This window comes from Bombus pascuorum, chromosome 9, assembly GCF_905332965.1.
Source record: "Bombus pascuorum chromosome 9, iyBomPasc1.1, whole genome shotgun sequence".
Taxonomy (NCBI): domain Eukaryota; kingdom Metazoa; phylum Arthropoda; class Insecta; order Hymenoptera; family Apidae; genus Bombus; species Bombus pascuorum.
In genome coordinates, this window is record NC_083496.1 from 178,349 (window position 1) to 205,611 (window position 27,263).

Here is a 27,263-nt window from a genome sequence, read left to right on the forward strand (position 1 = left end):
CTTGCAGTCTGATCGTAAATCACTGCTGCTACTGCTGCTACTGCAGTATTGATGCTAATGAGCGAAAAATACGTTGATTACGTGTGGGCGATATAACGAAGTAACGTGCAAAGTGTTTCTCGCAAATCTTACATACAGCAAAATTAAACGGATTCGAGCGGTACGTTACGTGGTAAGCGAATATGTATATACTTTGGTGTGTGACTGTCTCGAAAGTAGAATTGTTCGCACATTCGAGAGATAGAGCTATTTGTGCGCGAAAACGATTAGTTTAAAAGATATTTCGATTGTAATTTTGAAAAATTTAGCGTACGAATAGGCTGGATAACTTAGTTACGAATATCATTTTCTCGATCGTGAAAGAGTTTAACGACCGACGTATTACACACCTCGTCTTTCCAAAAAAACCAGAGTAGAGAACGCGAGTCGAGACTAATTACTTTGATCCGGTCGATCGATCGCGATCGAATTAAACGGATTACGTCGAGAACATCGAAGACCAAGAAGAAGGAAGAAAAAAGACGAACGTTGAGGAGGGGATTCGTGGGAAGGGAGGGGAGGGAGACTGGGCGAAAAGAGGCGCGTCGTGTATGGTCTTGTTGTTGTTGTACCCAGCGGCAAGCCTAGTCGAATTTCTCTCTCATCTCCGCTGTCGGTTGGTGCGAGCGTACAGTCGCGTTTCTACGTGCGTATTCACCGTGTCGTGTCATATGAACGCATCGCGCCGTTGTCGAATACGCGGCGGTACGTTGACGCGAATGCGGGAATGGAGGTTATGGCGGGAATGAGGGAATCTGAGCCAGCCTGGCCGCGGATAAACGATAAGGGGGCGAAGAAATCGGCAGTGACGATTGCAGGATTCATCTATCGAAAATAAATGTTCGAAGAATCGTTTATCGAATAACTTTCTCGGTACAAAGATCTGCTTATTCGGCGTGACACGTATGATTCTCCCTATCTAATTTTAGAAACGAAAAAGAAACTCTATTTGTTGAACTATTTGTAGCAGTATGATGTGTATCACATAGGGGCTGATAATTCGCGCGATAAATCCCGGTAAATCGTTTCGAATGTCGAGAGGTGGAAGTTGCAGGACGAAGCGTTTGAAACTGATAAGAAATAACGATAAGTAAACCGAGTGAGCTAAAGGATTAGGTTAGACGGAGTAATTTCTTTATTGCAATTCGTTGAACTTTGTGAATTGGGCGGACGAAAAGACAGGAAGAAGGAGGTGACGAGGAGACGGCGGTGATCTATTTATGGATCGATTAGTCGCGTGAAAAAAGAAAGGAAAAAAAGAAAAAAAGAGAAAAGAAAAGTGAGATTCGAGAAAAGGTGTCTTGTGCAAGGTACTGCCGCTTCGGAATATCGAAATGGCGGAAGAAAGAAAGAAGCAAGGCGTCTTTGAAATAATTACGAGCCGTAAGGCGAAGGGACACGATAGGTTCGTGTCCGAGAATTAAAAACGCTGCTGAAATAATTCAAATTCGGGGAAAAGAAAGTGTGACGCGAAAAAGAGTGAGAAGTTGTAAAAAATTGGAGCAAAAGTTGGCGGAGATTGCGAGACTCGTCGTGTAATCGTCGCGTAATCGTCGCGTAATCGTCGCGTAATCGTCGTGTAATCGTCATGTAATAGAGAAAAATGGGAAAAGAAGAAGCAGCGGAATAGCGACACGACCGAAAAAGATAAAACGAGCGAAATTTGAACGATCCAGGTGCGTTTGCGAGTTAAGTTAAGTACGAATATCTGATGGAATAATTACCTTGTCTCTTTCGGTAATATCGTATATGATAATATCGCAATTTTGTGTGTGCGTGCGTGCGTGCGTGCCTGCGTGTGTGTGAGCGAATGGATTTATCGTTGAAATTTTTCGTTGAGAAAGGGGAGGAACAGCGAATTAAATAGATGGACCTTCTCTTATGCAAATTCGAGAAACGGACAAGTATGTAAAAATAATTCGTAATCGATAAAGATATAGAGGAAGATAAAAAGGTGAAAAGGTGAAAAATATTAATGAAAAATAAACGAAACTTGCTTTCCTAACACTACGAATAAAAGATAAATTGGAAACATCTCGGGACAAGGAACAACGAGGAACAACAAGGAAGAATCTCGAAGCTTCGAATTGAAAGGAAATATGTAAAATACGCAGTAGGAATGGAACTGTGAAATGAATCGCGATGCTTGGGAAGGTGAGAGATTAGCAATTTGCTGCACCTGCGCCGATAGGTTATCCGATGTATGTGACGGAACCACGAGAAGATTTTGATCAACGAACCGAGAAGAAATTGAGATTAAAGTTCAAGTTGCCCTTAAACCGACGTTGCTGCTCTATCTAATTTGGAACGATAGAGTACTACTTTGTAATTGAAGATTGTCCGAATGCAGTTAGGTGCGTGCAACACGTTGCATTACTCGATGGACGCGACAATTTAATCGATCGGAGACGGCTTACACGAATTGTACGAATTGAATTTTACGAAGATCGACGACGAGTAACGACGCGTAACGACGAGTAACGACGAGTAACGATGTCTGCCGACCGCGCAAATTCCAACACACGCATTAAAAGTTTATAACGCAACGACGTCTCATTAACGGACGAAGATCGTCGATTCGACAAACGATTCTCGTGAAAAGGCGGTTCTCGTACGTTGTACGTTTATCATTTCCACTTGTATCTTACTGTTTTCTTCGCGTCGTTTAACGTTAGCATCGGACCGTTTTATTATTATTTACCACCATAGTGAATTTACGCGATAAAGCGATACATATAGAGAATAATATAATAAATAGAGAAATAAATAAGATAGTAAAAGAATAAAAAAGCAAATAAATAGAGGAACAAAGGAATAACGGTAGAGAAAGCAGAGTGTATTTGGTCAAATAATTCCACGTATAACGGCCAGAAGTCGCGTGGGTTCTTGGAAAATTCGACCGAAGATGAGACTTACTCGAGTCAAGGTCTCCAAGTATACATAGCAGCAGAATCGTCGAGCTTCGTGCTTTTCAGAGTTTGTTGGAAGTTGTGTGGACGAGCAACGGTCATTTTGATGCTTGTCGATAGTTGGGTTCGCGATTTAGATCCTTTCCAGTTGATCAACGAGTCTGATTGACTTAATAGCAAATAACGGCAAATAACGGCAAATAATGGCAAATATTCGTTACCAAGCTTCGTACAAGCTTAATATTTAATACTTCAACCGTTGTTAATATATCGGCTGTTGTAACGTCGGTGTCGGTGCAACGTTCAAGTCGAAAATCTAGTTGATTGAAATATCGAATATCTAGTTTAGTAGGACACCGAAATCTCATCTTTAATCGTAAAAAGCAGCAGTTCAGTGGGATTTTCAACGGAACGATGTTGAGTGAAATCGGTGAAATTATGCAGCGATCAGTTTCGAGATATTCAAAGTGGTGTTCGTGTTCGACGCTAACGAGAAATTTTCTTCTTTTGTGGTTGCTGTCTCTGTCATCCGGTGTCGCTTGTTCCTTCAACAAATGTTGCCCATTCGGAGAAGTTTTCTCAGGGATGTCGAAAGTGGATTGCGTTGCGTCTCCACGTGCTCCGCAAATCGTTGCCAGTGATCCTACCAACAAGAACGTAACTTACGGCCAACTTCCTATTTGCCAGAAGCCTGAATATATTACCACTCTGTCTCTTAATGAAATCAACTCGGCCGATATTTTACAGGTACGCGACAGCGGTTGCTCGTTTAATCATTGACATGTTGCATATCGTGCTATATAAAGAATCGATGCGGATCTTGCTACCACTTTTCTTAGATGAAACATTTATGATACGAAAACGATAAAGGACAATTAGCATTAGGATAGTAAGCATGAAAAGTGACCGCAGGATCACGCAGCAATTAAGTTGACAATGAAAGTTTAAACTTTTTCGTATTTACAGAGTCCGTACTGTATCGATATTCTGTACAACGATATCACTCGGGTCGTTGTTCCGACGCTCGTGCATTGTACATCGAACGAAGACAAGGATCGAACACGTCCATTCCCAAAAGCACCATCGTTATCGGAATTTTTAAACGTTAGAAAATGTTGCTCGAATAATACAGTTTTTAACGTGGTAACGGGAGACTGTGAATTCGATCGTTATTACTCGAAAACGAACAATTTCTTGCCGTTACTCACTGATTACTTACGGAAAAACGAGCATTTTCCGAACGTGGAGTTATTTCTGCTTCATACAGGCATGCCCAAATGTTCTTCAGGCGCGATCTTCACGCACGAGATCGATTCGGTGGACATCGTCAATGGAACTTTACAGGTGAGTGGATCTTCGAACGTGAATTCGCGCCACCCCAGATTCTCCATTTTTGAATCTCCAATCTACGAATAATTCGTTATATATAACTAATTGTTTCCTAGTCATTTGGTTTTCAATCGAGTTTCTAGAACGAACGAAGAAAATACAAGATAAGGAAAGAAAAGAAAAGAAAACTCGCCCACCTTGCCGCAATTTTTCGAAATTATACCATAAAATATAATTTATACCATCTAGATCGTTCGAAATTCAAACGATTTTTTTCGAAGCCACAATATCTGTAACAACGAAGGTCGGAAGATAAATGATTTGGTCGAAGAATCTTGGAATTTGGGGGAAAAACCATTTTGTTACACGAGGAGAAACAAATTTCAAGGATAGCCAGCTATATGTATATTTTTCCAAGCGTTCATTTACTTACGTGACGCATCCTCTTGCTTCACTGTACTCTCTTTGTTGCATTTATTTGAATTTTATACCATTTGTAAAGATATCGTTATCAGCGTATACCGTTAGGGGCACGCCAATCTCGATATTCCTGCTTGTTCTCTGCTTGAGATAATATTTCTTCGCAAGCGTTTCAGCGCTTCTGTATACTTCTGTGTGTGTGTGTGTGTATACATATGTATAGTAAAAAATATAATATTCAGTCGAATATGATAGATTTGTATATACTTGAAACTATTCGATATTCATAAAAGAGATAGATATACGTAGTATTAGGAGAATAGTGGAGAAGTAGAGGAAAGCCGGAGCAAATTGACACGGTTCTTAGCTTTCGATTAAAGACATTGTTGTTTTACATCTTGAAACGTAGATTAGTATCAAGACACCGGCACGATTTGAATTTTTCGAAGCGTTTATCCAACAAAGAGATAGGAAATTTCCGGCTTTAGTTACGCGAACTATGAAGTCACGCATGCAGAAGCTACGCCTTAAATTATAATAAACAAAGTTAGGACGCGACGCAAGCGTTAATTCGTTCCAGGTTGCAGCAGCGGCCAGGCTTCGACGGTTTCATCATTGTCCCCTTCTCTAGGCTCGTTGTTCCGTCGGATTTTTTCTCACCGTATTCAGCAGGCACGGCTTCGAACGGATAAACGGAATATTATTATAGCTCTTACTTCCATGCAACACTTTTAACTTGCTTCCTCTTTTATCTCTTTTGCTCTTCTCCATTTATATATACAATTTTACTATCTGTATTTGGTGTATTTTCCTTTTTTCTACAACAGATTATTTCTTTTTCGAAGAATTTCCTCTTCTCTGATTATCGAATATTTCAAACATATCTTGAAACGCGAACGCGTTATTAGCTGTTCGATGAAAGATTTCTCCTTGTCACAGAGAGTACGAATTTTTATTTCCCTACGACAATCTGATCGAGGGTTCGAGAAATTCCGGAAAAAGAAATATCTATATACACGATTAAACAAAATAGATTTGGACAAAGAAATTAGCTTAATTTTTATAACGTAATGACTTGAGGCATAAAATTAATAAGCAATCCGAGAGACTACACGTGGCGCGGTAATGGCAAAATATTATTAAAATTAAGATATTACATATTTTAATATATAATATTATAATTAGTATGGTGAATTGTTTACAATAACAGGAGAAACAAATATTTCTAATCTAAGAAAAAAAGAAAAAAGAAGAAGAAGAGAAACAGAAAAAGAAATTCTGGTATTCTATTCTAACGCGAATGGAAATGTATAAATTTTCCTGTTAATTAGGATAGCGCGAGTTATATTGTTCTTCTGTATTCTTTTTTCTTTTGGCCTATATTTATCAGCATATCCACTAGCACCGTTTGTTCGTGTTATAAAGTATAAAAAGTAGGGTATAGTACTATAATAAAGTAAAATATCGGTGAAAGAGCTGGAAAGAGTCATGTGTAATAGTATGTAGATTATGTTAGTTTACTAGAGATTTCGCAATAATATGCTGTATATCGTATTATATACTGTTGCACCTAAATTCATGGTAGAAGCAAAGTCGGGGAGATTCGCTTGAAAATACATAATACGAAAATGAAATTGTAAGCCTAGTTTTTGACAAAATTCGGTTTGAAAATTTGTCAAGTACGCGTTAATTTACCAAATTTCCAGTTAGACAGGCGAGATAATCGACAGATCGTTTTACGCTTGAACGTTGAAAATGTATTTTTAATGTATAATGTATTTTTTCGTCTCGAGTCTTGTCACGAGGAAAATTGAATTAAAAAATTTGTCTAATACCTAACGCGTATCGCGGGCTCGTTGTTGACAACAAACAACATGTTAGAAAGGCTGCTACTTCCGTTGATCGTCCGCTACTGTCCTTTCCTCTATATACGAGCCTCTTATCCTTCGCGTTCGAGCCTTTTACTCCGTGCCGTAGCAGACTGCCTATCGTGTACTTGCCGTAATTACGTTATCCGTCGTATAGCAACGAAAAGTGTAATACGCAATGTTACGAAGTTACCAAGTAGTCCATATCCTACGTATTTGACGCGTCTTTTATTTTAAATTGAATTTTGATGGATCGCGCGATAGATGGTTCACGAGTATTCTCTTTTGTGAATTGGAGATTCTACTTAATAATTGCGTGATATTAGATCGTAATGGATTTTTAATTTGCTTTGTCCTTAGAGCGTAATGGACTTTTAATGGCTGTTTTCGTTTAATTGGTTTCCTCTTAAAGCGAAAAACATCGCGACATGGATATTACGTTCGTATACCTCGTGTTGTTTATGATCCTTTACGGATATTAAAAAGATTAATTAATTTAACGCGTTTAGCTTCTTTACGTTATATACGTAGGTACGTCGGGTAATGTATATCACGCAATCGAATTTTATTTTTAACACATACTTTACCTGCATATGTACGTGTAGGTAAATTACGTATATATAATTATGTATATATAAACAAACTAAAGAGGCAGAAGCTTATAAAATAATAAAGATAATAACGTATGTTGAGGTGTACCTCGGGACGAGTTTGCAGTAGGTGGAAAAAGAAAAAAAAAGAAAGAAGAGAAAGAAGAAGGAGTAGAAAAAGGTCACAACGAGGAGATAATTAATAATTAATTATTATTTATTTTGTCGTTAGAATCGTCGTTTAACATAATAACTTTTATAGTATAAGATAACTTTTTCGAGGTTTTCTTTAAAATAGATTATCCGATCGAAATACAATGTTGGACCAATTTTTCGGAATTCCTCCGATGACCGTCTTATTTTATCGAGAAGGTCGGAAACTTGTTCCAACGGATTTTGTACGACATTTTATACGAGTAAATTTTATTTTTCATTCCTAACTATAGGACGCGATGCTTGCTCAGCTATTTTGCAGTATATGCTTCGATAACCTCTGCTCGATATCCAGAAGCGGAAGCGACTAGGTGCAGGATTTGATATTTGAACTTTATGGTTCGTGTCCTATAACTTTAAACTTTCACGACGGATAACGAATTTGATAAGAAGACATTCTGTCGGTCCCCTTTAATTCGTACGTCGACCGTGACGAAACGAAACGTAACGAAACGAAACGAAACGAAATGAAACGACAAAATCAAGTTACATTTTCCCTCCCGATATTTCCACCTCTGAGGGCACGATACCCTTAGGCATCTTTTACCCTTTGTGTCGTCGAAAACACACGCGACATCGCGTCAGATTTACAGATACACGGCCAATATTTACGACCCTTGTTTTTAAAAGAATATTTGAAAGAATATTTGACTGTCCGATTTTTTAAAAGAATATTTTCAATGGCCCACCCGGATCGAACGAAGCGTTGCAACAGAATTCACCGTGATTTTTTGCATTTTGTGTTTGTCATGAGACGCTTATGTCGCGTGCACTGTATAAACGACGGATAAACGACGGATAAACGACGGATAAACGACGGCTGGAGAAGTTTGTATTATGAAATTTTTTTTATTTAGCTAACATTTTTTCCCACTCGGTTCAATCGTGGTAGAAAAAAAAAAAACCTGTAGAAAAATATTTGTACGGATAAAAGAGTTTCGCGTTTGGATGTTTTTGAATTTGAAAATCCGAGTCATGTTTTTCGCGAAAGCTGTTTCGATACTTTGGTTGAGAAACAATACGATTAGTTTAATCGCGTTAATCTTGTAACGAAATTTACTATGCGAGAGAATTATGGTTTTCGAGGACCAACCTGGTGCGTAATCCGCGAGACTGTAGGATGGAGTCACTCGCGGACTAACCTGGCGCGAGGTGAGCGAGCCGCGGGAGATTAAAATTGACGGCGAGTTTCTGGGAGAAAGGTGACGCAAACGAATTCGATGCGAAATCGAGGAGTCACTGGGAGATTGGCAAGCCTGGTGGAAGGTGTTAGGAGGATGGAGAAAATACAGACGAATCTGACGCGCGTGAAATCGGGCAGCCAATGGCTCGGGAAGATTTTCTCTTCTATCGAGGCTTTCCTTTCTCCTCGTAGTTTACCAGTTTCGTAATTTTGATTGACAAATGTCGACGCGATAAAGTCGTATCGTGTGAGTAGGCACGTTCAACTACGTTGCGAAGGATCATCGACTTGGTCGTTAGGCCTCGAGTAACTAGACTCAAATTTACAAAAGCCGCTGTTTTCATTTTTACTTTTACACTCTCTACCGACAGAAAGATGGCTTTCTTTAAATATCGACTTCCGATCTTGGAGAAGAGATAGAAATCGCAAGAGGCGAGATCTCGCGCGTAGGATGGGTACTCGAGCACGGTGTTGTTTTTGTTAAAAGTGAATAATTTGTTTGGCGGACAATGCGTCGTGGGTGAGCAATGGCTTCGTTGTTAAATTTTGCAATCCCACGTTTTTTCACCGAGCGTAAAAGCACGCTTATATTCGAAGATGCGTCAAGTTGTACCGACTTCAGCAGGATCGAGCTGAATTTTCTCACATTATCGGTAGTCGAAACATCTTTTATAGCTGTTTGTTTTTTTATCTCTACCCTACCACTCTCGGTTTCCAAGCTGTGTAAGGTCATTCTCGTCTTTTTCTGTCGGATCTCGTATCACCAACAATCGCGGCTCTCTCTCTCTCTCTCTCTCTCTCTCTCTCTCTCTCTATAAATGTTTAGAATAAAGGTGTTTTTGTTTCCTACGCGTTTTTCAAGGAATTTGTACGCTGCAGATGGATTTAGGATGTTTTCTATCTGTAACATGTGCGTTTCTGTTTCCATTCTTTTTATATGATAACCGAAACTAAAGTTACACGAAATTAAAGTTAACACATCCGTTAAACAATAAATCCGTTTATCGTTATTACCTTGCCGCTATTGGGATCGCAATCCTATGCTGATACACATATATATGCGTATGCGATTTTATTTATAACCACTTATGTCGGGGTAAACGTAACGTAACGGGTAGAATTTTCTTTTTTCGTGACAAATTGTAGCTCTGTTACTCAGGATGCTCGCCTCTACGGCACATTGGAAATTCAACAAAATTTTCCAGACAATTATCGTTGTTAGAAAGATGGTTCCCAAGATTTTTCAACGAGTATGTTTCCAAACATCCTGCTCGTCCGTCATTTCACACGTATCCTCTTGCATCGTTCGTATGAATGCAAATACAACGTCCATACTTAACGATCCGTACCCTTACGATCAATTGCTGGACGATACTCACTGACGATAGCAGCGACATCCATAGCGACGTTTCGTGTTACGTTTCTTTCCCGGTCATCCGGCGATAAATATTGTTTACCATAGCGTAGCGTGGCGCAACGCGACGTAGTAAAGGTAGTTTCGGATGGTCAGAGCCTTTATCCCGATCGGTGAAAGGATGCGAACGCGGTAAATAAATGTAAGGGGCGTGGTGGCGGTAGCGGTAGCGACATAGCAGCTGTAGTGGCGGCGGCGGCGACGGCGGCGGCAGCAGCGGCGGCAGCAGCGGCGGCAGCAGCGGCAGCGACACGCCGGTGTGCAATGGCGTAGCAGCGATGCGCCGCCGATGAAACCAAGGACCGCATTGCGGACAGTATCGGATAGAACAGAACTGTCTAGTTCGAATCGAGTGTGTCGTTGCATGGACAGTGCGCCCGGCCGTTGTAGCCGTTGCTCGATAGTTTCAATTTTGCTTTTACCTCTAAATGCTTTCCGTTTAAGAAAATTAAAGAGGCATCGGAAACATCGATGATGGATTACGACAATAACACACTTTTTCTTTTTTTTTTAGCATAAAAGATCGTAACGCGGCATCACCGTGACAGAACAAGACTCGTTTCTCATAGAATGCCGTTGTTAGACGTTTTTCTTTAATTTGCGATAAAGATCGACTGTTTGCGATAAAGATTCGCAGAATTACGGCAACTGCACAGATGAACAGCACTAGTATATATGTCTGGTTAAATAAACAGTGCTGTTTTCTCTTGAAATACACCAGTACACTAATTATACTATGCTGATGTATAATACAATAGTACGATAGTGTATTGGTTCGTATGTTATCGATTAGAAATGAAAGGATTTTAATATGTATCGATTTATAGATAAAAGTGGAAGCAACTTGTTATAAAAATTTTCGTTAACGACGTCTGAACCGTTATTCGAAATAACAGAAGCGAGAGATTGCGAAGAATCTGAAATGTGGTAAACACTGTTGTTGCTTGTAGAGAATCGACAGTTTTATTATAGTAATTAATCTACTAATAACTTGGCAATAATTAACAAATTCCAATTACGTAGTCATAATTTCCGTAAACGCGTTGGAGTTTAACCATTTCTGTAAATTTATATAGACAAGCCAGATCTTACTTTACTGAAACGTATTATGCGACAAATACTTCTTACGCATGGTTATTACGAATTATTAAAATTTGAAAATGGTTATACCATATTATATTGGCGTAATATTGTTCATTGTATCGTAAGAATAGTTAAATTAAGAGAAACTTTATACCGACAGATTATCATCTGTTATTTTATGAAATGTGAGAAAGAGCGGTAAAAATTTTGCTGGGGAAATTCTTTCTGCTTGTCGGTGTTGCCTGAACGTGCATCAGATTGGCATCAGACTGTAACTGTTTTACGTTGTTGCGAAATTATTTCATTAATAGAAAAATGCAAACACCTCGGTATCACGACGCGTATCGTATTTTCTTCGAACGATCCGAAACGTTGAAACAGGATCACAGAAAATGAAAAAAGAGTAAATAAAAGAGTAAACGAGGACAACGCTTTGTTGCGTAAACGAATATTAAGTACAATATTGTCGATTCGATAATATCGTTGTATTAATAGGAATGAATATGTTATATGGTTGAGGCACACTGTTAATTCGATATAGCGGATATCAGCGATATCTTGAGACGGAGAGTCTCGCACACGAGACGATCAAATCAAATTTTTCAATCGTTAGAAGAACGTTAGAAGAATTGCCAAAGTTCTGGTCGATTCTCGTTTCCTGCTTTCGCTTACGACTTACGTCGCGTCTTATCGCCACTTACGTTCACCTTCTCTTCCGCTTTGATCTATCCGTGATATTTGATCCGTCGCGTACCAGGGACGAATTTTTACGCGTTTTCTCGCGAATACCTTGAAAACGCGTCCGCTTGTGCCATGCGGAACTTGCAAAGACTTTCGAGCAATTCACAGTATTCGACTTTCTTCGCGTGAACGTGAAAACAGTCGAAATTTTTCTCACAGCGGATATCGAATCTTTGAATCTCGTACGAATCGGTCGTCTCTCGTTTAGGATTACGTAAAGTGTTCTCGTGTAATTTTCTAGGTGACACCGGCGGCAGGAAAAAATGAATCCACGGAGAGTTTCTCCATCACCGAACGAAACTCCTGCCTGGAATTGATGCCGTACTCGCGATCGAAACGCCGGCTCGTAGTCCGTGTGTGTAAAGAGGTAGAATACTGTCGGGACCACCGCTGTATACAAAAATGTTGTTCGGCGGATGCGGACGATGGCGGCAGTTACGTTTGCCCGTACGTTACCAAGTCGGAGAAAAATTTCTACGAGGAAATCTCGAATATTACCGGAGAAATTTGGGATATGACAGGTCTGTATCGCGATGTTGCACGATCGATGACTGTTAAGTCGAGTTACGTTTGGAGAGAACTTTAACGTTGTTCGCGTAGCGTCGATTGCAGAAAGGTCACATTAACATTTAAAAAAGAAAAAAAAAAAAAAGAAACAGAATATAGTATGGTAATACGTAATAATATACATCCATTTAGTAGTATGTGTATATAACGTGAACGTGGTAATTTTTTCTCGAACGAGTTGTGTTGCACCGAAATCATAGAGGATGCAGCATCCGAAACACACCAAGTATGTATATAAAATTATTATTACTTTGCAATTAGTTACTTACACATCGGTACAAAAGATTCTGTCGGAATAAAATCGATTGGTTCGAAACGACGAATATTGCCATTCTATCTTCTTTTGTTTCTTCTTTCAATAAGACGCTGTATATATTTTCTTATACACCGATCGATGCGAATTATTCTTCTCTACGTACAAAAAAATGTTTTACACGCTTGTACCGCATAGAAACGATATCAGTTTGAATAATATTTGAATGTTAATTTTGTAAAACTTGTCGCACGAAAGAGGAGGAAAGACGTAAAATAGTATTGTCGCGCTTGTGTTTTTCCTGTCTCTTTTGGAGAAATATCAAACAAACAAATTGGACGAAATATCTTATCTAAGAAATATGTTTCGCTTGTCCCGAACCAACTAATCTTACTTATGTATATCTTCGGAAAGAATAACCAACGTATCAACGAATTGGTACTAACGTAAATTAATACTAAACGTAACGATCTGTGTAAAAAACTAATTCTCCGTTCCCTCTGTTATTCTCTTGCATTATTTGAACTTGCATTTGTTATCCCTCAGAATACGGTGTGCGGGTTGGACTCCATTGTATTAACTTTTACGAAGAAAACATGAACCATACATACGGTGTAACACCAAACGGATTCCTCAAACTCGGTCCGTCGATCTTGGTACCACCAAATACGTACTGCTTGGACAGTCTGGTTACCGACAAGACCGACGGTTTATTAGCTTTTATCTGCTTCTTGAACGATAACGACGGTGCAGCCAGGTGAGGGCTTTTACTTTCTACTAGACTCGAATAACAAAGAAAATATTTTCCGTTTTATGGCCTTGGTTTATTAATATTTCCGATATTGATACCGAATTGTCGACTAGATTCGTAGGTCTTTCGATGCCTGTAGTTTGTCTATTTCCGCATCAACCGATTTCGGTCAAATTTTCCGCATCTACGTATCGTACGACTGACATAAATCATACGAAGCGTGTCGTTTAAATTTCCATTCTCTCCTACGCCATTCCGACCAATTGGAATTTCTTCAAAATCTTCTTTACACGCGATCCGTCTAATCTTATTTCATTTCATTCACGTAGACCACGTTTTTTGTAGTTTTTTCGAAAAACTCGAGTCGGTTGGTCGAATATGAAAAAATTTGATCGGTTTTAAAAGGGCGTGTTAGGCGAGTGTTAGGCGAGTGTTAGGCGAATGACTGTACGTATACGCGCGCAATGTTCAAAGTCTTGTCGTCGACGTCGTCGTGTATTATTCGAGAAACTGACGATATAAAAGATTGGACTGCTCTCGAGAGGGATGCTGGTCAGCCGTTCAAACCGGAATTCCACATCTTTCGCGGCAGCGCGTATTGTGTCCGCGCTGCATCAATGCCAGATAGCCAGGTTGTTTGCCAGTGATGCTGACAATGTATACGCTCGTACATATATCTTGATGCAGAAGAATAAATAACAATGCTACAAGTCCATTTGCCTGATGAATAGAAGAACGGCGGCCATTCACCGGTCGTCATACGAGTCGCAACGAAGTGGCTATACATTCGTGTTTGTTCATTCGCTTCTTCCGCTATAATATACATATGCCTGTATATATCTGTTTCTTGTATTCTTCCGCTGTTTACCATCGTTTATTAGAGTACTGTCTCGATCATCTATCGATGATGTTCCGGTAAAGCCTGCTGTCTTAACCGTTAGAGATCGTTTATTAACAGAATTATCCGTTAAATCCGTTAAAATAACGTTATCAGGATATTTGGTCGTTGCGTGTGGTGAAACCATACACGCGTTTCTGCAAAAATTAATTTTCATTATTATTCAAATAGAAATAGAATTCTATATACTTACTTGTTGCATTATATTTTTATACTTATATTATACGGTATATATAATATCAACATACACGATATACGTACGTACGTATAGAAGTAATACATTGCCGTTTAAAAGTATGTAGCCACTTAACATCTACGATCGTATCTCGCTTTGTACGTAAGTACGTAAATTATCGACGTAAATTCGGTTTTTAAATAAATTGATCGCATATATACGTACGTATACCCAGCTTACGTTTTCAGTGGCGTTTTAAGTTTTCGTTTCGTTATTCGAACGTTTGAAATCGTCGAATATTTATACGATGCGTTTTCATTGTATTTCACATTTAATATGGTCGTTTAATATCGTTAGTCCGCTTCGTAGGCTCGATCCTTTCGTTTTACTATGCACCGTATAATTTTAACGCGACTCTTTGTGTCGTTAGAGAAAGTAAAAAGAAGCACCGGGTGTTATACAAATATGCACATACATATGTCGAGTGACCGTCCCTCTATCAGCCGTGATTCGCGAGCGGTCGATAGACGAGCGATACCGTTTTCGAAGGCAACCTTTTGGACTTTTTGCGCTTTCTGCGCTTTCTGCACGCAATTATTCGGAGCGTGCTAATTTTCCCTATGACGCGCGTTGTAGCAAAAGTCGCCATCTTTTTCCTTTCTTCTTTCTTCTTTTTACTCTTGCAACGAAACGACATTTTCACCTACGAGTGATAGTATAAACGTCGACAAAGTAAAAAATATCAGTTTGCATTCGTTTTTACAGGCGTAAATATTTTTCCATAAACATATATATATAAACGAGATTCATATTGGAACTATCTTTAAATAAATAAGTCAAAATGTTATATACCATACCCGTGATAGAGATAATTAGATAGAATTAGATAGAATTAGATGAAAATGAAATAAAAATATAAAATTATATCCGTTCTGATCGCTTAGTATCGTAATAATCGTTTCTGTTCCTTCTTTTCAGATTGATGATTTCCTCTATTCTAATGGGAATCAGCTGTATCTTTTTATTTTTGACACTGATCGTCTACCTTTCCCTACCGGTGCTTCAGAATCTGCATGGTAAAACTCTGATGTGCCATATCGCGAGCCTTTTTGTAGGTTACCTTTGCTTAACCGTAATACCTTGGATAACGGCGCAAAATAACTATATGACACCGTGTGGTATAGTAGGTAATGCTGTTTATTTTTCTATAGTTTTCGAAATAAAAGTAAAACAACACGTACGAAATACCCAAGTTATCGGATATAAATTGTTTAAGGTCTAGAACCGCACGTGGCAAGTTTTAGCAAATAGTAAAATTCAAATTTTTTCACGTAAAATTATCCAAACGATACGTTGACGGATTCGAGCCATAAATTTACGTAAATTTACGATAAATAGTTTCAGAGATAGAGATAAGCACTGAAAAAGCACCGAAAAGCACAGTTCTTCTATACACGCGAAAATTTTGCTATTTTCATATCTCGATCAAGAATTATCGTTAATGCATAATGTAGATGTAAACAGATTGCGAATAAAGTGGTTCAAGAATTGTCGAAAGTCGAACGTCGTTTTCGAGGAAAAGGGTCGAGTTGCATGCCGTGGTCCCTTTCGATTGGCTTTCGATTCTCACGACGAGTAGCGTACGACGCGATAAAAAAAGATTTCGTCTTGAGTTCGTCAAGGATTAAGATCAATTTTGCACCGACTTCTTTTTTTACAAATCTTCACCGATCCGAGGTGGGTACAGCCTCGCGCTATAGTGGTTTTTACATTCTCTTTTTTTCATACTCTGTACATATTAAAATTATGCAAAAAGATGTTGAAAATTATGGCATAAAGATTGTCAAGAAATTACATCGTTCACCAACGAACGTAACAAGAGCGTATGTTCTTTATTTATCAGCGTTTGTCTTCGTATTTAGGATACATCACGCTCTTCTCCATGATGTCGGCGTTTTCCTGGTTGAACGTCATGTGCTTCGATATATGGCAGACATTCGGGTAAGACGTTACTTAGTCGCTTAAATTATTTTCTTCGGGTCCGTTGCTCAAGCTTTTTACAATCTTTCCTGTCTTTTCCATCTTTCTTTCTTCTTGCTTGGTTATAATTTTCGCGAAGGTTTTCGATTCGAATCGAATAAACGTCAATCGTAAATCAAAATTGAAATGGTAGAAAGAAAATTAGTTGGAAAATGTGAAGCGCCCTCGATCAAGGGGGATCTTTATCCGCAAAAATTGTCGAGACTATTACGCGTTAGATTCAAGCATCTTTCGCCTAATAGATCGCTATGATAAGCATTATAAAGACAGCTTTTCTCTTGGTTAATCTGTTCGCGATCACGAATTTGCAAGTAATTTTGTTACATTTGTTCGTTGAAAACGAAAGTATTCGAACAACGAAGATATCAGGCATTTGTATTTCATACACTTTGTCATATTACGAAACCGGTGATGCATTTCCGCAAAGAAATACGCATAGAGGTGTAAAATAATTGAAACTGTTTCGTGTACGATGTTGGTTTATCGAATATTTTAGCGTGTAATTTTCCATCCGACGTTGTAGAAATCGTTGTAGAAGTTTGTGCTTGCCAGTTGTTATTTCGCCTGGTTACGTACCTATACACATATATGAATATATAAATATAACGATCGAGCCGATATTTTCCGCTAAGCGCGATATTTGCCGGTAAGCTTAAGCCGTAATTATATCGATCGCGATACAGACAACGGTGAGCGGGAAAATTGGCATTTGCGGCGGCTAAATCATACCGCTACTTGCTACTTCTTCCTATATCTTATCCGTCATGGATTTATTTCCGCGATCTTTATGATCATGTCGTTGTAAAATGGGCCTACGCCGGCTATTAAATAATTAGTTACTACGTAGCCGGTACACGTTGGCCGCTTGGATACCTAATAAAACGATAAACGTAATAACGGAAGCAGAGCGATAAAAATGAGTTTTTCGTATATTGCAAGAGAAAGAATGTGACGCGGGTCGCTTCAACGAAGATCAGGTACAGCGGATAAGGTATACGAAGTATCAAATAAGTAGACGAAAATTTTACCGACCCAAGTTCGAAGAACTCGATGATTTTCAATGTCGAAAACGTCGAAAACGTCGAAAACGTCGAAAACGTCGAAAAAACGGAAGATCTTTGGTTTGCTGTTAATTTGAAGTTTGTTCGTTTTATTTTTATCATCGTATGTTCGTTTATTTGGGGCATTATTTCGAGCATTATTAGCAAATATAGCTTTGATCATGGAATTTGCTGCGTGAATTAAATAGTTGTAGACTTTAGAGCGTAAGATTTTGTACGGGGACGTCCTCTACCTATTTTTCGTTTCGAATGGTACACGAAACAGCACAGATAAAAAAATAACATTATACGTTCCATCATCCTATATAAGCATATATATATAAAAACCTTGCGATATTACTTGCAATTTCGCTTACTAATACCTTCGCTTACTCGCGATATTTAACCAAAACAGATAGAAACGTCAAACATTGGAAAATCTCTTTTACCAGGAAAGTACACAGTATCAGGAGTCAAAATCAGAACAAAAGATTTCTGTTATACTGTGTATATGCGTGGGGCGTGTCGATGTTCGTCATGTTCATCTGTATCCTGAGTGACCAGGTGGATATTCTGCCAGAGAATTTGAGGCCTGCATTTGGTTTAGAACGCTGTTGGTTCAACCGTGAGTTATCGATTATCGTAGAAACGATAAGCTCCTCGTTTCTTTTTAAACGCTTAAGACGAGGTTGGATCAAGTTTGTGACAATTACGAACGTCATTTTTATCGGGCTTGTTATATTCTATCAGATTGAAAAATAACGTGGTTGATTCGACCAGTGCTAAGATAAATTAAAATAAAAAAGCTTCAAATAGCTCGCTGTTTATGGTAATTTCAGGTTACTATCTTTCTGTGCGTTTAGAGAATCAAAATTCAAATGAAAATGTTTCGTATACGCATCTATAGGTTTCGACCACAAACATTGACATCTCTCTACGAAAGCTCGTGGTTAACAAAATGACGGCAATACCAAATCGAATTTACCAATTATTCGATTCAATTGGAATTTCGAGTTGCCGCGAATCGGCGAGAACGTACGATACCAGTAGAGCCGCGGCCAGCTATATTGCCATTTCGAAAGAAACGTTAGTGACTTACTACTGGAAATATCGTTGTTGTTGCAGCGGTTTTGGGACACGCGCAATTAATTTTCTTCACGGCACCAGTCACCATCCAATTGATAACGAATATAGTGTTCTTTATTCTCACGGCGAGGGAATGCAACAAGGTGAAAGCTGAGATAAGCAGGGTTTCGGCTCTAGACGTTAGGAGCAAACGATTTCACAGTGACAAAACTAAGTAAGTTTACTCGTCCCTTAAACGCCTTTTGTCCTAGTATCGTGTCGGTTTGCGAGCATCTGTCGAACATGTAATCGTACGTCGAAATTCTGTTTAGTAAAGTAGTAAGAGGAGGAAAAATGTAATGGAATTCTATTTTGTAACGATAGCGAGCAATTGTAGAAAATTATAGAAAAAGCAATTATAATTGAGATGTTGTTATTAATTTAATAATTCATAATATTCCGATAATAACCTGAAGGTTACGATCGTAACGCTATATATTGTTACCGATTCAGGTTCGTCATGAACGTGAAGCTATTTGTCGTCATGGGTATATCGTGGAGCACCGAGATCGTCTCTAGTTTGCTGAAAACATACACCGGAGTCCAGTACACGGACGAATTATTCTATATGACGGACGCGGTCAACAGTCTTCAAGGTGTTTTGATATTCGTTTTATTCGTGGTGAAGCGACGAGTTCACGAAGCATTGAAGAAACGACTAGGCTACGGTTCGAAGAAGAAACGCGAAGCTAGTTCGACGTTGCAAGATCCGTACAGAGTAAGAAAAAGCGCGAGTAACAGCACGCTAACGTCCAGCTTTGGAGTTAGCTTGACACCTTGACACCTTCGCCAAGGAGTATAAAATTCCTCGCCACAGAGAATCGCATGTTACTACGTGTTTCAAGCTCGATCCAAAGCTTGCTTGCTCGCGTTTCTTGTTTTACTAAATATCTACTTGGTTTCAGGTTTTGTCACTTCGCCTTTCTCACAATGGTCTCGTTTATTATCGTTTACTGTCGTTTACTATCGTTGTCATCTTAGCAATTAGGAAACGTTTCTTCTCCAACGACGAGAAATGGAACGTCGTAAGGGCGTGCGAAACGACTCGAAGAAATTCGTTGCCGCTGGAAAAGGGAACGAGAAGTTTGCCAGGAAAGCATTCGTAAATCGCTACGTTAAGTTTCGGTAAAGTTTAAACGCAGACACGCTTGTTTCAACTTTTTCTAAGAATAATAATTTATCGGGTAGTCGTAAAAATTAATATCGCTCGATATCGCTCTTTGTTTGCGGAGCTGTTACAGCTACATAAATCTGACAAAACAAGCTTTTACGACATACACGTAGCTTTTCTGCCGTGTAAAACTGATTATCAACTAAATTTTAACGAGTCGCATAAAATGACATAACTTTGATCAGAGTCTGATCCATCTTGCCTATCTTAGCAACGACAGATAATACGTAATAGTAACGAATAATAAATAGGAGATAGTGAGGCAGAAACGGGCCTAAATTCTAACGAAGCGAAATTTTTAAATACGTCGTACCGATATTCGTTATTCGTTATTCATTCTCTGTGTGTGTAATTGTGTGTAACTGTGTGTAATTGTATTATTTCTATATATATATATATAGGTATGTTATATTTTTCGGCCATATATTTCTATTATATTATAAAAAAGTGACATGGGTGACGAGAAAGTTTAGAAATTGGCACCGGTGATTCAGTGACAGAGAGCGGAGGCGGTACTCTCTTTTATAATTGTCGAACAAAAGGCGTGCACCGTTGGGGAAAATTTTCGAAATTTTTCTGTTCGCCCGAGTAGAGGGAACGTTGCGACGATTATTCGATGCACGCGGAAGGAAAATAATCGCGCCAGACTATATTCGAGATTTTACAAACTGGAAACAGCCGCAGGAAATCACTGTGAATCGTACATGACTTGCCCGAACCTTTGCAACATTCCGTGTTGGATTCGAACGTTTTCTGCGAATATCGATTTATGGTATTTCTTGTAACGTATCGCACGGGAATTATTCACGCGTAAGAGTGTTTATTAAAATATTAGTTATTAAAAATAGGTATAACGGTGGAAGGTGAAGCGGTACGCTTTCACTTTCGCGGTAGGTTCTTTTTAAAACGGATCTCCACCGATCCGAAGCCGTACAATCACCTGCCATAGCGGTGAAAAATATTTTTCAACGCTCTGTACAATCTTTAGATACGAGACAAGATAGCTTACCTCGAGACAGAGTTTGTTATAGGTTTGTGTTGTTTTGCGAAAATTATGTTAACGAAGGTACTTGGTGAATGCTCGGCGTGTATCGTATACGTGTATCGTATATTCCATGTAATATTTTATACCATATTGCTGAGATTTTAGGGGAATTCGTTCGGACAGCTTACGGCAGAGTAAATTAATAATCGCAGTGGTATGTACCACTTTTGTCGCACTTTCAAACGGGATAAAAACAGTCGTTTGTTAGTTAAAACATTAAAGCGGAAAGTACTCTTGTTTTCCTATATTTGCTCTATAAAAAAAAGTAAACAACATCGCGGATTTATTTACGTTACGAGGTATCGATCCTTCTTTATTACCTTCGTTCTTTCGCGCCACTATCGACTTCCGTCTCGCTTTCCGGCTCGAAGATTTCCAGTTTCGAAAAGCCGATTTTTCCTCTCTAATTTTCCTGCCTCTTTTTGCGTCCACCGCATCGATGCGCAGTCACGTTGTCTCTTTACGTTTATCCCGTTAAACATATTCGCGTAATAAGAACGAAGCGAACGGGAATGATCTACAGTTTGACGTCTTCGTAGCACGTATTTTTACATTATCTTTCTTTTCACCCGTTCTTTCCGTAAAATAAGCAGATTTAAGAATATATATTCAATTTCACGATTATACTATTTCTAAAAGAACTTCAATAAGAAATCGTTTTAAGAGAACCGAAGCAGGTAAATTCCTAACAATTGCTAAACATTGAAACAATTTCGAAGAAGCGATCACGAAGGAACGCGAGAACCACGAAAAAATTGACATTATAATCGTTGCCTTTAGTATTAACGTATTAAATTAATAGGATTCAGAATTTAGCGTTTAGTAGTAAAATTTTATTCTCGTGCACAATCAAAGTTTTATTCTCTTCCCTCTGGCAGATTAATCCCGAGGTGCTCTTGAGCTAATTAATTAATCGAGTAATTTACGCGCAAATACAGTTTACTTCGAGTTTCAGTCGATCGATCGATCAATTTCCCCTCTCTCCGCCGCTACATTCCTCTTTCGCTCTCGTATTCAAGGTTAATTATACAGCCGTTTAATATTCACAGATATCTACACGCTTAAATACGTGTGCACACATTACGTACGTGCAGGCGTATAGATTTCTCAAACGTCTGTAAATTATAACGAACAGTTTTAGAGTAACATTGCGTACTAGTTTAACAAATGCTTCCTGTTTCGTTGATCGCACGATTTCTTCGTTCCCTTTGCAACCCGTAACACCGTCGAACGATTAAATTTCATTCGATCGAATTCGAACTGGAATTCGAATTCGGATTTAAACGAACGTTATTCGTTTAGTGGGAAAAATGAGAGCTTTCGGTCAGGATTCTTTAGGAAAGTCCAATTTTACATTATCTCTGTATAGATATGTTTCGATTTAAACAATTTTCGATCGCACTTTAATCCTGATATATACAAATATTTTTAAATTTATATTTTATATATATATATATATAAACAGTTTTTAGCTTATTTTGAGTTTAACTTGTACGTAAAATAACAAGAAGCAAAGCGGCAGAAATAATATTTTGCTTCGAACGGATGTTTCTCGTGGCGATAATTCTTAGATTTCGTCCAATTTGATATACGAAGTAAAATTAGTACTAAAATAATTGTCCGTCTATCGGTGTCAAGCATTCGTCGATATCAAGCATTGGATGTATTATTAATTTAGTTGGAAAACTTTGAAAGGCACGATTTCTATACGCGTATACGATCCGAGACAAGGAAAATTGAACAACTTTTTCCGAACGAAGATACCTTCCTTGATATTTTCGTTCTTTACAATTCCCACTTATCGCAGATCGAATATCGTTGTTGTATCGAATGAAAGTTACGATAATAATATTAGAAAAATATTTATACACACGCTTCTAAGATATATGTATGTGGAAAGATACTTATTATCGTGAGAAGGCATTCGTTTTACGAGGAGATCCCTGAAAAAAAAAGAGAAAGAAAAAGAAAAAGAAAAAGGAAAGAAAACACTTTGATCGTAGATTTCGTTGAAAAGTATACTTTATGAGAACAAAGTAAAAGACAGGCGCAATATAATCACGCGGGATATTCAATCTCACAGACGTTTTTATCGCGGGATTATCAAGTAAAAGAAAAAGAAAGAAAACTCTAGATCGTCGATAAATTTCATCGATGATAAAACCTATTAAATCACAACAGTCTTTATTTCTTTTCTCTTACATTCCTTTATACATTTAAATTATGTTGTAACAAATGTCAACATTCGTCGATTACATACGCGTACGAAACTCTTTGTCGATTATGTTTGCTAACAGTAACATTTCTTTTCATCAAACCGAATCATTTTATCTTCTTTATCTTATAATTATTTATTTTTATCGCCAATTATCCAAGTATTGTAATTCCTTGGTCGCGTTAAACGCTAAAAAGAACGAAAGTTAGGGCTTTTCGTTTAAACAGATGTAAACTTTGAATTTCAGAAACGATGCCACGTTTCTCGACTATTTCGTGCGATTTCGTATACGCGCATCGATAACTGAAAGATCGCGACAAGATTTCACTTTCTGAAAACGAAGCTCGTTGATAAATTGGTCCATCGTTTTATCTCCATCGGCTAAAGGAGGTTTTACTAGGCAAAATCGTGATTCTGGAACTAGAATCGAGATGTCAACCGACGCTTCGAAGCAGAAGACGTATCGATGCTCGGATACGTTTCAAAGTTTTTTAATCTACACGTTATATTACGGTTTCTGTTGGTCATGTTGGACGGTAAAGAGAAGAAATAGGGAACGTTAATTTAACTTTTCGCGATCACTGGCCATAGAGAATTATCGAATCACAAAGGATCGTTAAGTAATACCAAATAATATTAATTTGATGTATGGGTGTGAAAAAACGGGATACCCTCCACTCTTTTTCGCTGCATTCCATTATTTGCGAGTAGCGAAAAGGAGCGAGAAAGTATCTCGGTGTTATTCTCTTTTTATCTTTGATAATATTATCTTTGATAATATTATCTTTGATAATAACGAAATTTTGTAATTCTATGTTCGGTATTCTAGACCGTTGGATTCGGCAAAAAGAAAAAAATTAAAATAATGTAGAAAAGTTTCTTTTCTTTTTGCTTAATATTTTGTTACCCCTAACCCATAGGGTTATTATCTTTAACGATCGAATTAAGTTTAACGAACGTTCTTTGCTTATATTCTAATTATTATCATCATCATCATCATCATTACCATTATTATTATTATTATTCTTATTATTATTCTTATTGTATCGAGGACAGATTTTGTCGGAATAAAACAGTTTTCTGCATTATCCTAAGTCTTCCTCTGTACATTTTCTCCGTTCATTTTGTAGCAACAACGATCGGTTCGTTAAAAGATTAGTCCGTGTAAGACGTTAGCATGGTCGGGAAAAATGATGTAATAACGATGTATTAATACGCTTTTTAATCTCTATGAATCTAGCTGGTACGATTGATATTCGATTCTGATCGACGATGCGCTAAGTAAGTTTCTTCCACGATTTTATCCAAATTATTCTCTAACGTGTTTATCTTATTCGAATATGGGAGTAAAAATAATAAGACGAAGGGCTTGTTCGTCAGAAGATAATAACAATCGTCCAAGCTGACCAGTCGAAAACATTTCATCCAACCCCGTCTATCTATTTATCTACGTAATATTTGAAACAACCCACTTTGTCTGCTAAATCACCTATGTAGAATTTAAAACAACCGACCGTGAATGTACGAACTAAAAATCTATTGAAAAACAACGCGTCGTGCTCTAAATAGACATAGTTGGCGAATATACCGCGGATGAGCACAAAATATCGGAAATAAAAATATCAACGATGACCGTGTATCCGTGAATAAGAGACGGTATATCGTCAAGCTAACCTTGATCGGTGCAATTTCGCAAGTTCGTTTCATTTCGATCTATGTACACGAACGCATAACAGCACGTACGTTTTCCATGATCTCGTCAAGGGAGCCCAATCACCTTTTCCTTGATATACGATACAACTTGATACACAAAGATACACAAAGTAACGGAATAAAATACAAACGAAATGCGAAATGCCTGCTAGAAGATCTACAAAGAGAGAGAGAGAGAGAGAGAGAGAGAGAGAGAGAGAGAGAGAGAGAGAGAGAGAGAGAGAGAGAGAGAGGTGAAATAGGGAGAAAGGGAGAAAAGGGTGACACGTCCGTGCCCGTTCAAGGGGAACGCCTCAAGCCTTCCTCTCGGTTGCGGTCTCCTCGAGGTCTGGGTCTTCGTTGATGATGGAAATGTCTCGAATCGAGGGTCTGCGTGCTTTCCAGCCCTCGGGCGATGCCGTAGGAACCGTGGTTTTCTTTAAAAGTTTCGGCCCTGTCAGCGAGATAATGATCGCACCGGCTGGAGCGGTGAGGAGAATCGACAGGACGCACATGGTCACCATAGTCTCGGCATAGTACACCTGTTCCGGGTCATTCGGGTCCACCTTATCGAGAGTAGTGGGTGCAAGCGCAGCTTGCACGGTTGCCTTCGCCATCCACGATAAAGCGATGAATACTTTTTCCTTGAGGTTCAGTTTCGAGCCGATTCCGACAAGGATGGTCACCATGATGCGAATTACTATACCTGCTAGCAGGCAGCTTACGCCCAAGTACACCGTTTTCCCCTCCAGTTCGTCGATCTTGATTTGAGCACCCGTTACACCGAACAGAATCGGTTCGCAGATCATCCAGAAGATCTCGAAGGCTGTTGCCACTGGGTTCTGCAAAGAGAATGCGCAAAGATTAGCGAGGTTCACGCGGTGCGACAGTAGCTAGCGGTAGGTATTAGAATAGCTGGTATTCTGTTAATTGTACTGTAATCGATTAGATTATGACAAAGTACAACAAGTAGATTATAACAAAGCGTAATTCTCGAAGTGGCGCACGTAGGGGCCAGCCACGAAATTTCACAGACAGAAATTTCATATTTCGTTGGATCTGTAACGTTTAAAAAAAGTTCTTTTTTCCTGTTTATGCGTATAAAGACGTTGGCGTAGCGAGAAAACAAAATATATGTACGAGCGCGGAAGGAGAGAATCACAAAGAGACAGAGATACAGCATAAAACTGGACACAGCTCTAACGTAAGAGATACAATGAATATACGATAAAAGTTGCTCCGTTTCAGGCGGTTTACGAATATCAATGCGACCGACCGTAATATCGTAAGTTGTATAGTTATCGTACTACGCATATCGTAGGTTATCGTTTCAACCAATATACGTATTGCGTGATACGTGATATACGTGACGTACGTGATATACGTGACGTACGTGATATACGTGATATACGTGATATGCGTGATATGCGTGATATACGTGATATACGTATATTAAATCAACAATTTTTCAAACATTAATCGTTTGAAAGCATACTCGTTGGAAAACCTTTTGATAAAATAACGTAGATCGTTTTGAGGAGGGAAATTTCAGGGAGCAACTAGACGGCTTCGAGTTTGTCGAAATACTCGTGATATTCGCTGTTGGAGTTTTCGTTACTCGATCGGCGATAGTCCGCTGTCATTCGTTTCCAGACAAACGCCATACACGAACGGTTGGCCAGGAACTGATCCTCTTACGCGTGGGCATCGCTATGCAACGGTGACACGTTCGTTAGGCGTTCACCGATCGTATCGCGAAAATGCGAACGAGAGAAACAAAAGCGTGTGTCGAAAACGCCAAGAGCTTATAGGAGTATCCTTTTACAGAATTGCGTTGCTCCTTGCGAGTCAGGCCCTTGAACTTTTCTACCATTGTTCCGAAAGACCACTTTCAACTCGGCGTATGTTCGCGGGACAGATTTTATCGAAGCGCGCAGTTTCTTTTAAAATTCGTCACAGTCGAAGAGGTATATCGAGCGATACAACGCGTTTTCCGAATGATATGCGTAATTCGAAAGCATATATATTTGATATGTCGGATATAGTGGATGCTTATAATGTATTATCGAAATCGATAAAATTAACGTTAAAAGTAATTTACCGTTCTGTGACGAACGAGAGAGTCCCTTGATAAAAAATGAACTAGCACGGCAGCGATTCGGCCGTAATTGGACCATTTGATTTATGTACCCGGTAACGATCCCCGGGATTCTTAGTGTGTCGCCAGTTTCTATATTATATCGTATGGACGTTAATTTTTTTCGCAACGCCTTTAAAACTCGCATTAGCCCTGATCCAGCCCCGAAGCTGGATTATTGTTGTCACGAGAGTCGAATATTTCATAAAACCAACAACCGGCCGAAGAGCTTTCCACTCTTACGCGATAATTAAATTTATACAAGAAACGATATCCTTCCTGTGATCTAATACGATGAATAGAGTAGTAACGCGTAAATGCAACTTGGAACGCGAATAATAAACGCGAAATATGTACCTATGCGA

At 38.8% G+C, this 27,263-nt stretch overlaps 2 protein-coding genes across 4 annotated transcripts in view; one reads left to right on the forward strand and one right to left on the reverse strand.

The window, feature by feature from the left end:
* Nucleotides 1-2,744: 2,744 nt before the first annotated feature.
* LOC132910826 (G-protein coupled receptor Mth2) lies at nt 2,745-21,808 on the forward strand. Of its 2 annotated transcripts, XM_060966902.1 has the most exons (10): nt 2,745-3,695; nt 3,915-4,292; nt 12,031-12,310; nt 13,156-13,366; nt 15,412-15,620; nt 16,356-16,434; nt 17,966-18,138; nt 18,639-18,813; nt 19,092-19,356; nt 19,544-21,808. In XM_060966902.1, the coding sequence occupies exons 1-10, from the start codon at nt 3,363-3,365 to the stop codon at nt 19,742-19,744; spliced, it is 2,304 nt and encodes a 767-aa protein (XP_060822885.1). In that variant the 5' UTR covers nt 2,745-3,362; the 3' UTR covers nt 19,745-21,808. The 2 variants fall into 2 exon arrangements, with proteins under 2 accessions (XP_060822885.1, XP_060822886.1); XM_060966903.1 differs by lacking the exon at nt 3,915-4,292.
* Nucleotides 21,809-23,021: 1,213 nt separating this feature from the next.
* Nucleotides 23,022-27,263, reverse strand: part of LOC132910829 (sodium/hydrogen exchanger 9B2) — a 103,016-nt gene continuing 98,774 nt past the window's right edge. For both annotated transcript variants that reach the window (XM_060966910.1, XM_060966909.1), the window contains exon 6: nt 23,022-25,603. In XM_060966910.1, coding sequence (XP_060822893.1) covers nt 25,076-25,603 — 528 coding nt within the window. In that variant the 3' untranslated portion in view covers nt 23,022-25,075. The remainder of the gene's footprint in view (nt 25,604-27,263) is intronic.

Coding starts and splice junctions, on each gene's coding strand:
- LOC132910826 (XM_060966902.1), top strand. CDS start 3,363: ATGTTGAGTGAAATCGGTGAAATTATGCAGCGATCAGTTTCGAGATAT. Junction 3,696..3,914: donor ACTCGGCCGATATTTTACAG/GTACGCGACAGC, acceptor TCGTATTTACAG/AGTCCGTACTGTATCGATAT. Junction 13,367..15,411: donor GATAACGACGGTGCAGCCAG/GTGAGGGCTTTT, acceptor CCTTCTTTTCAG/ATTGATGATTTCCTCTATTC.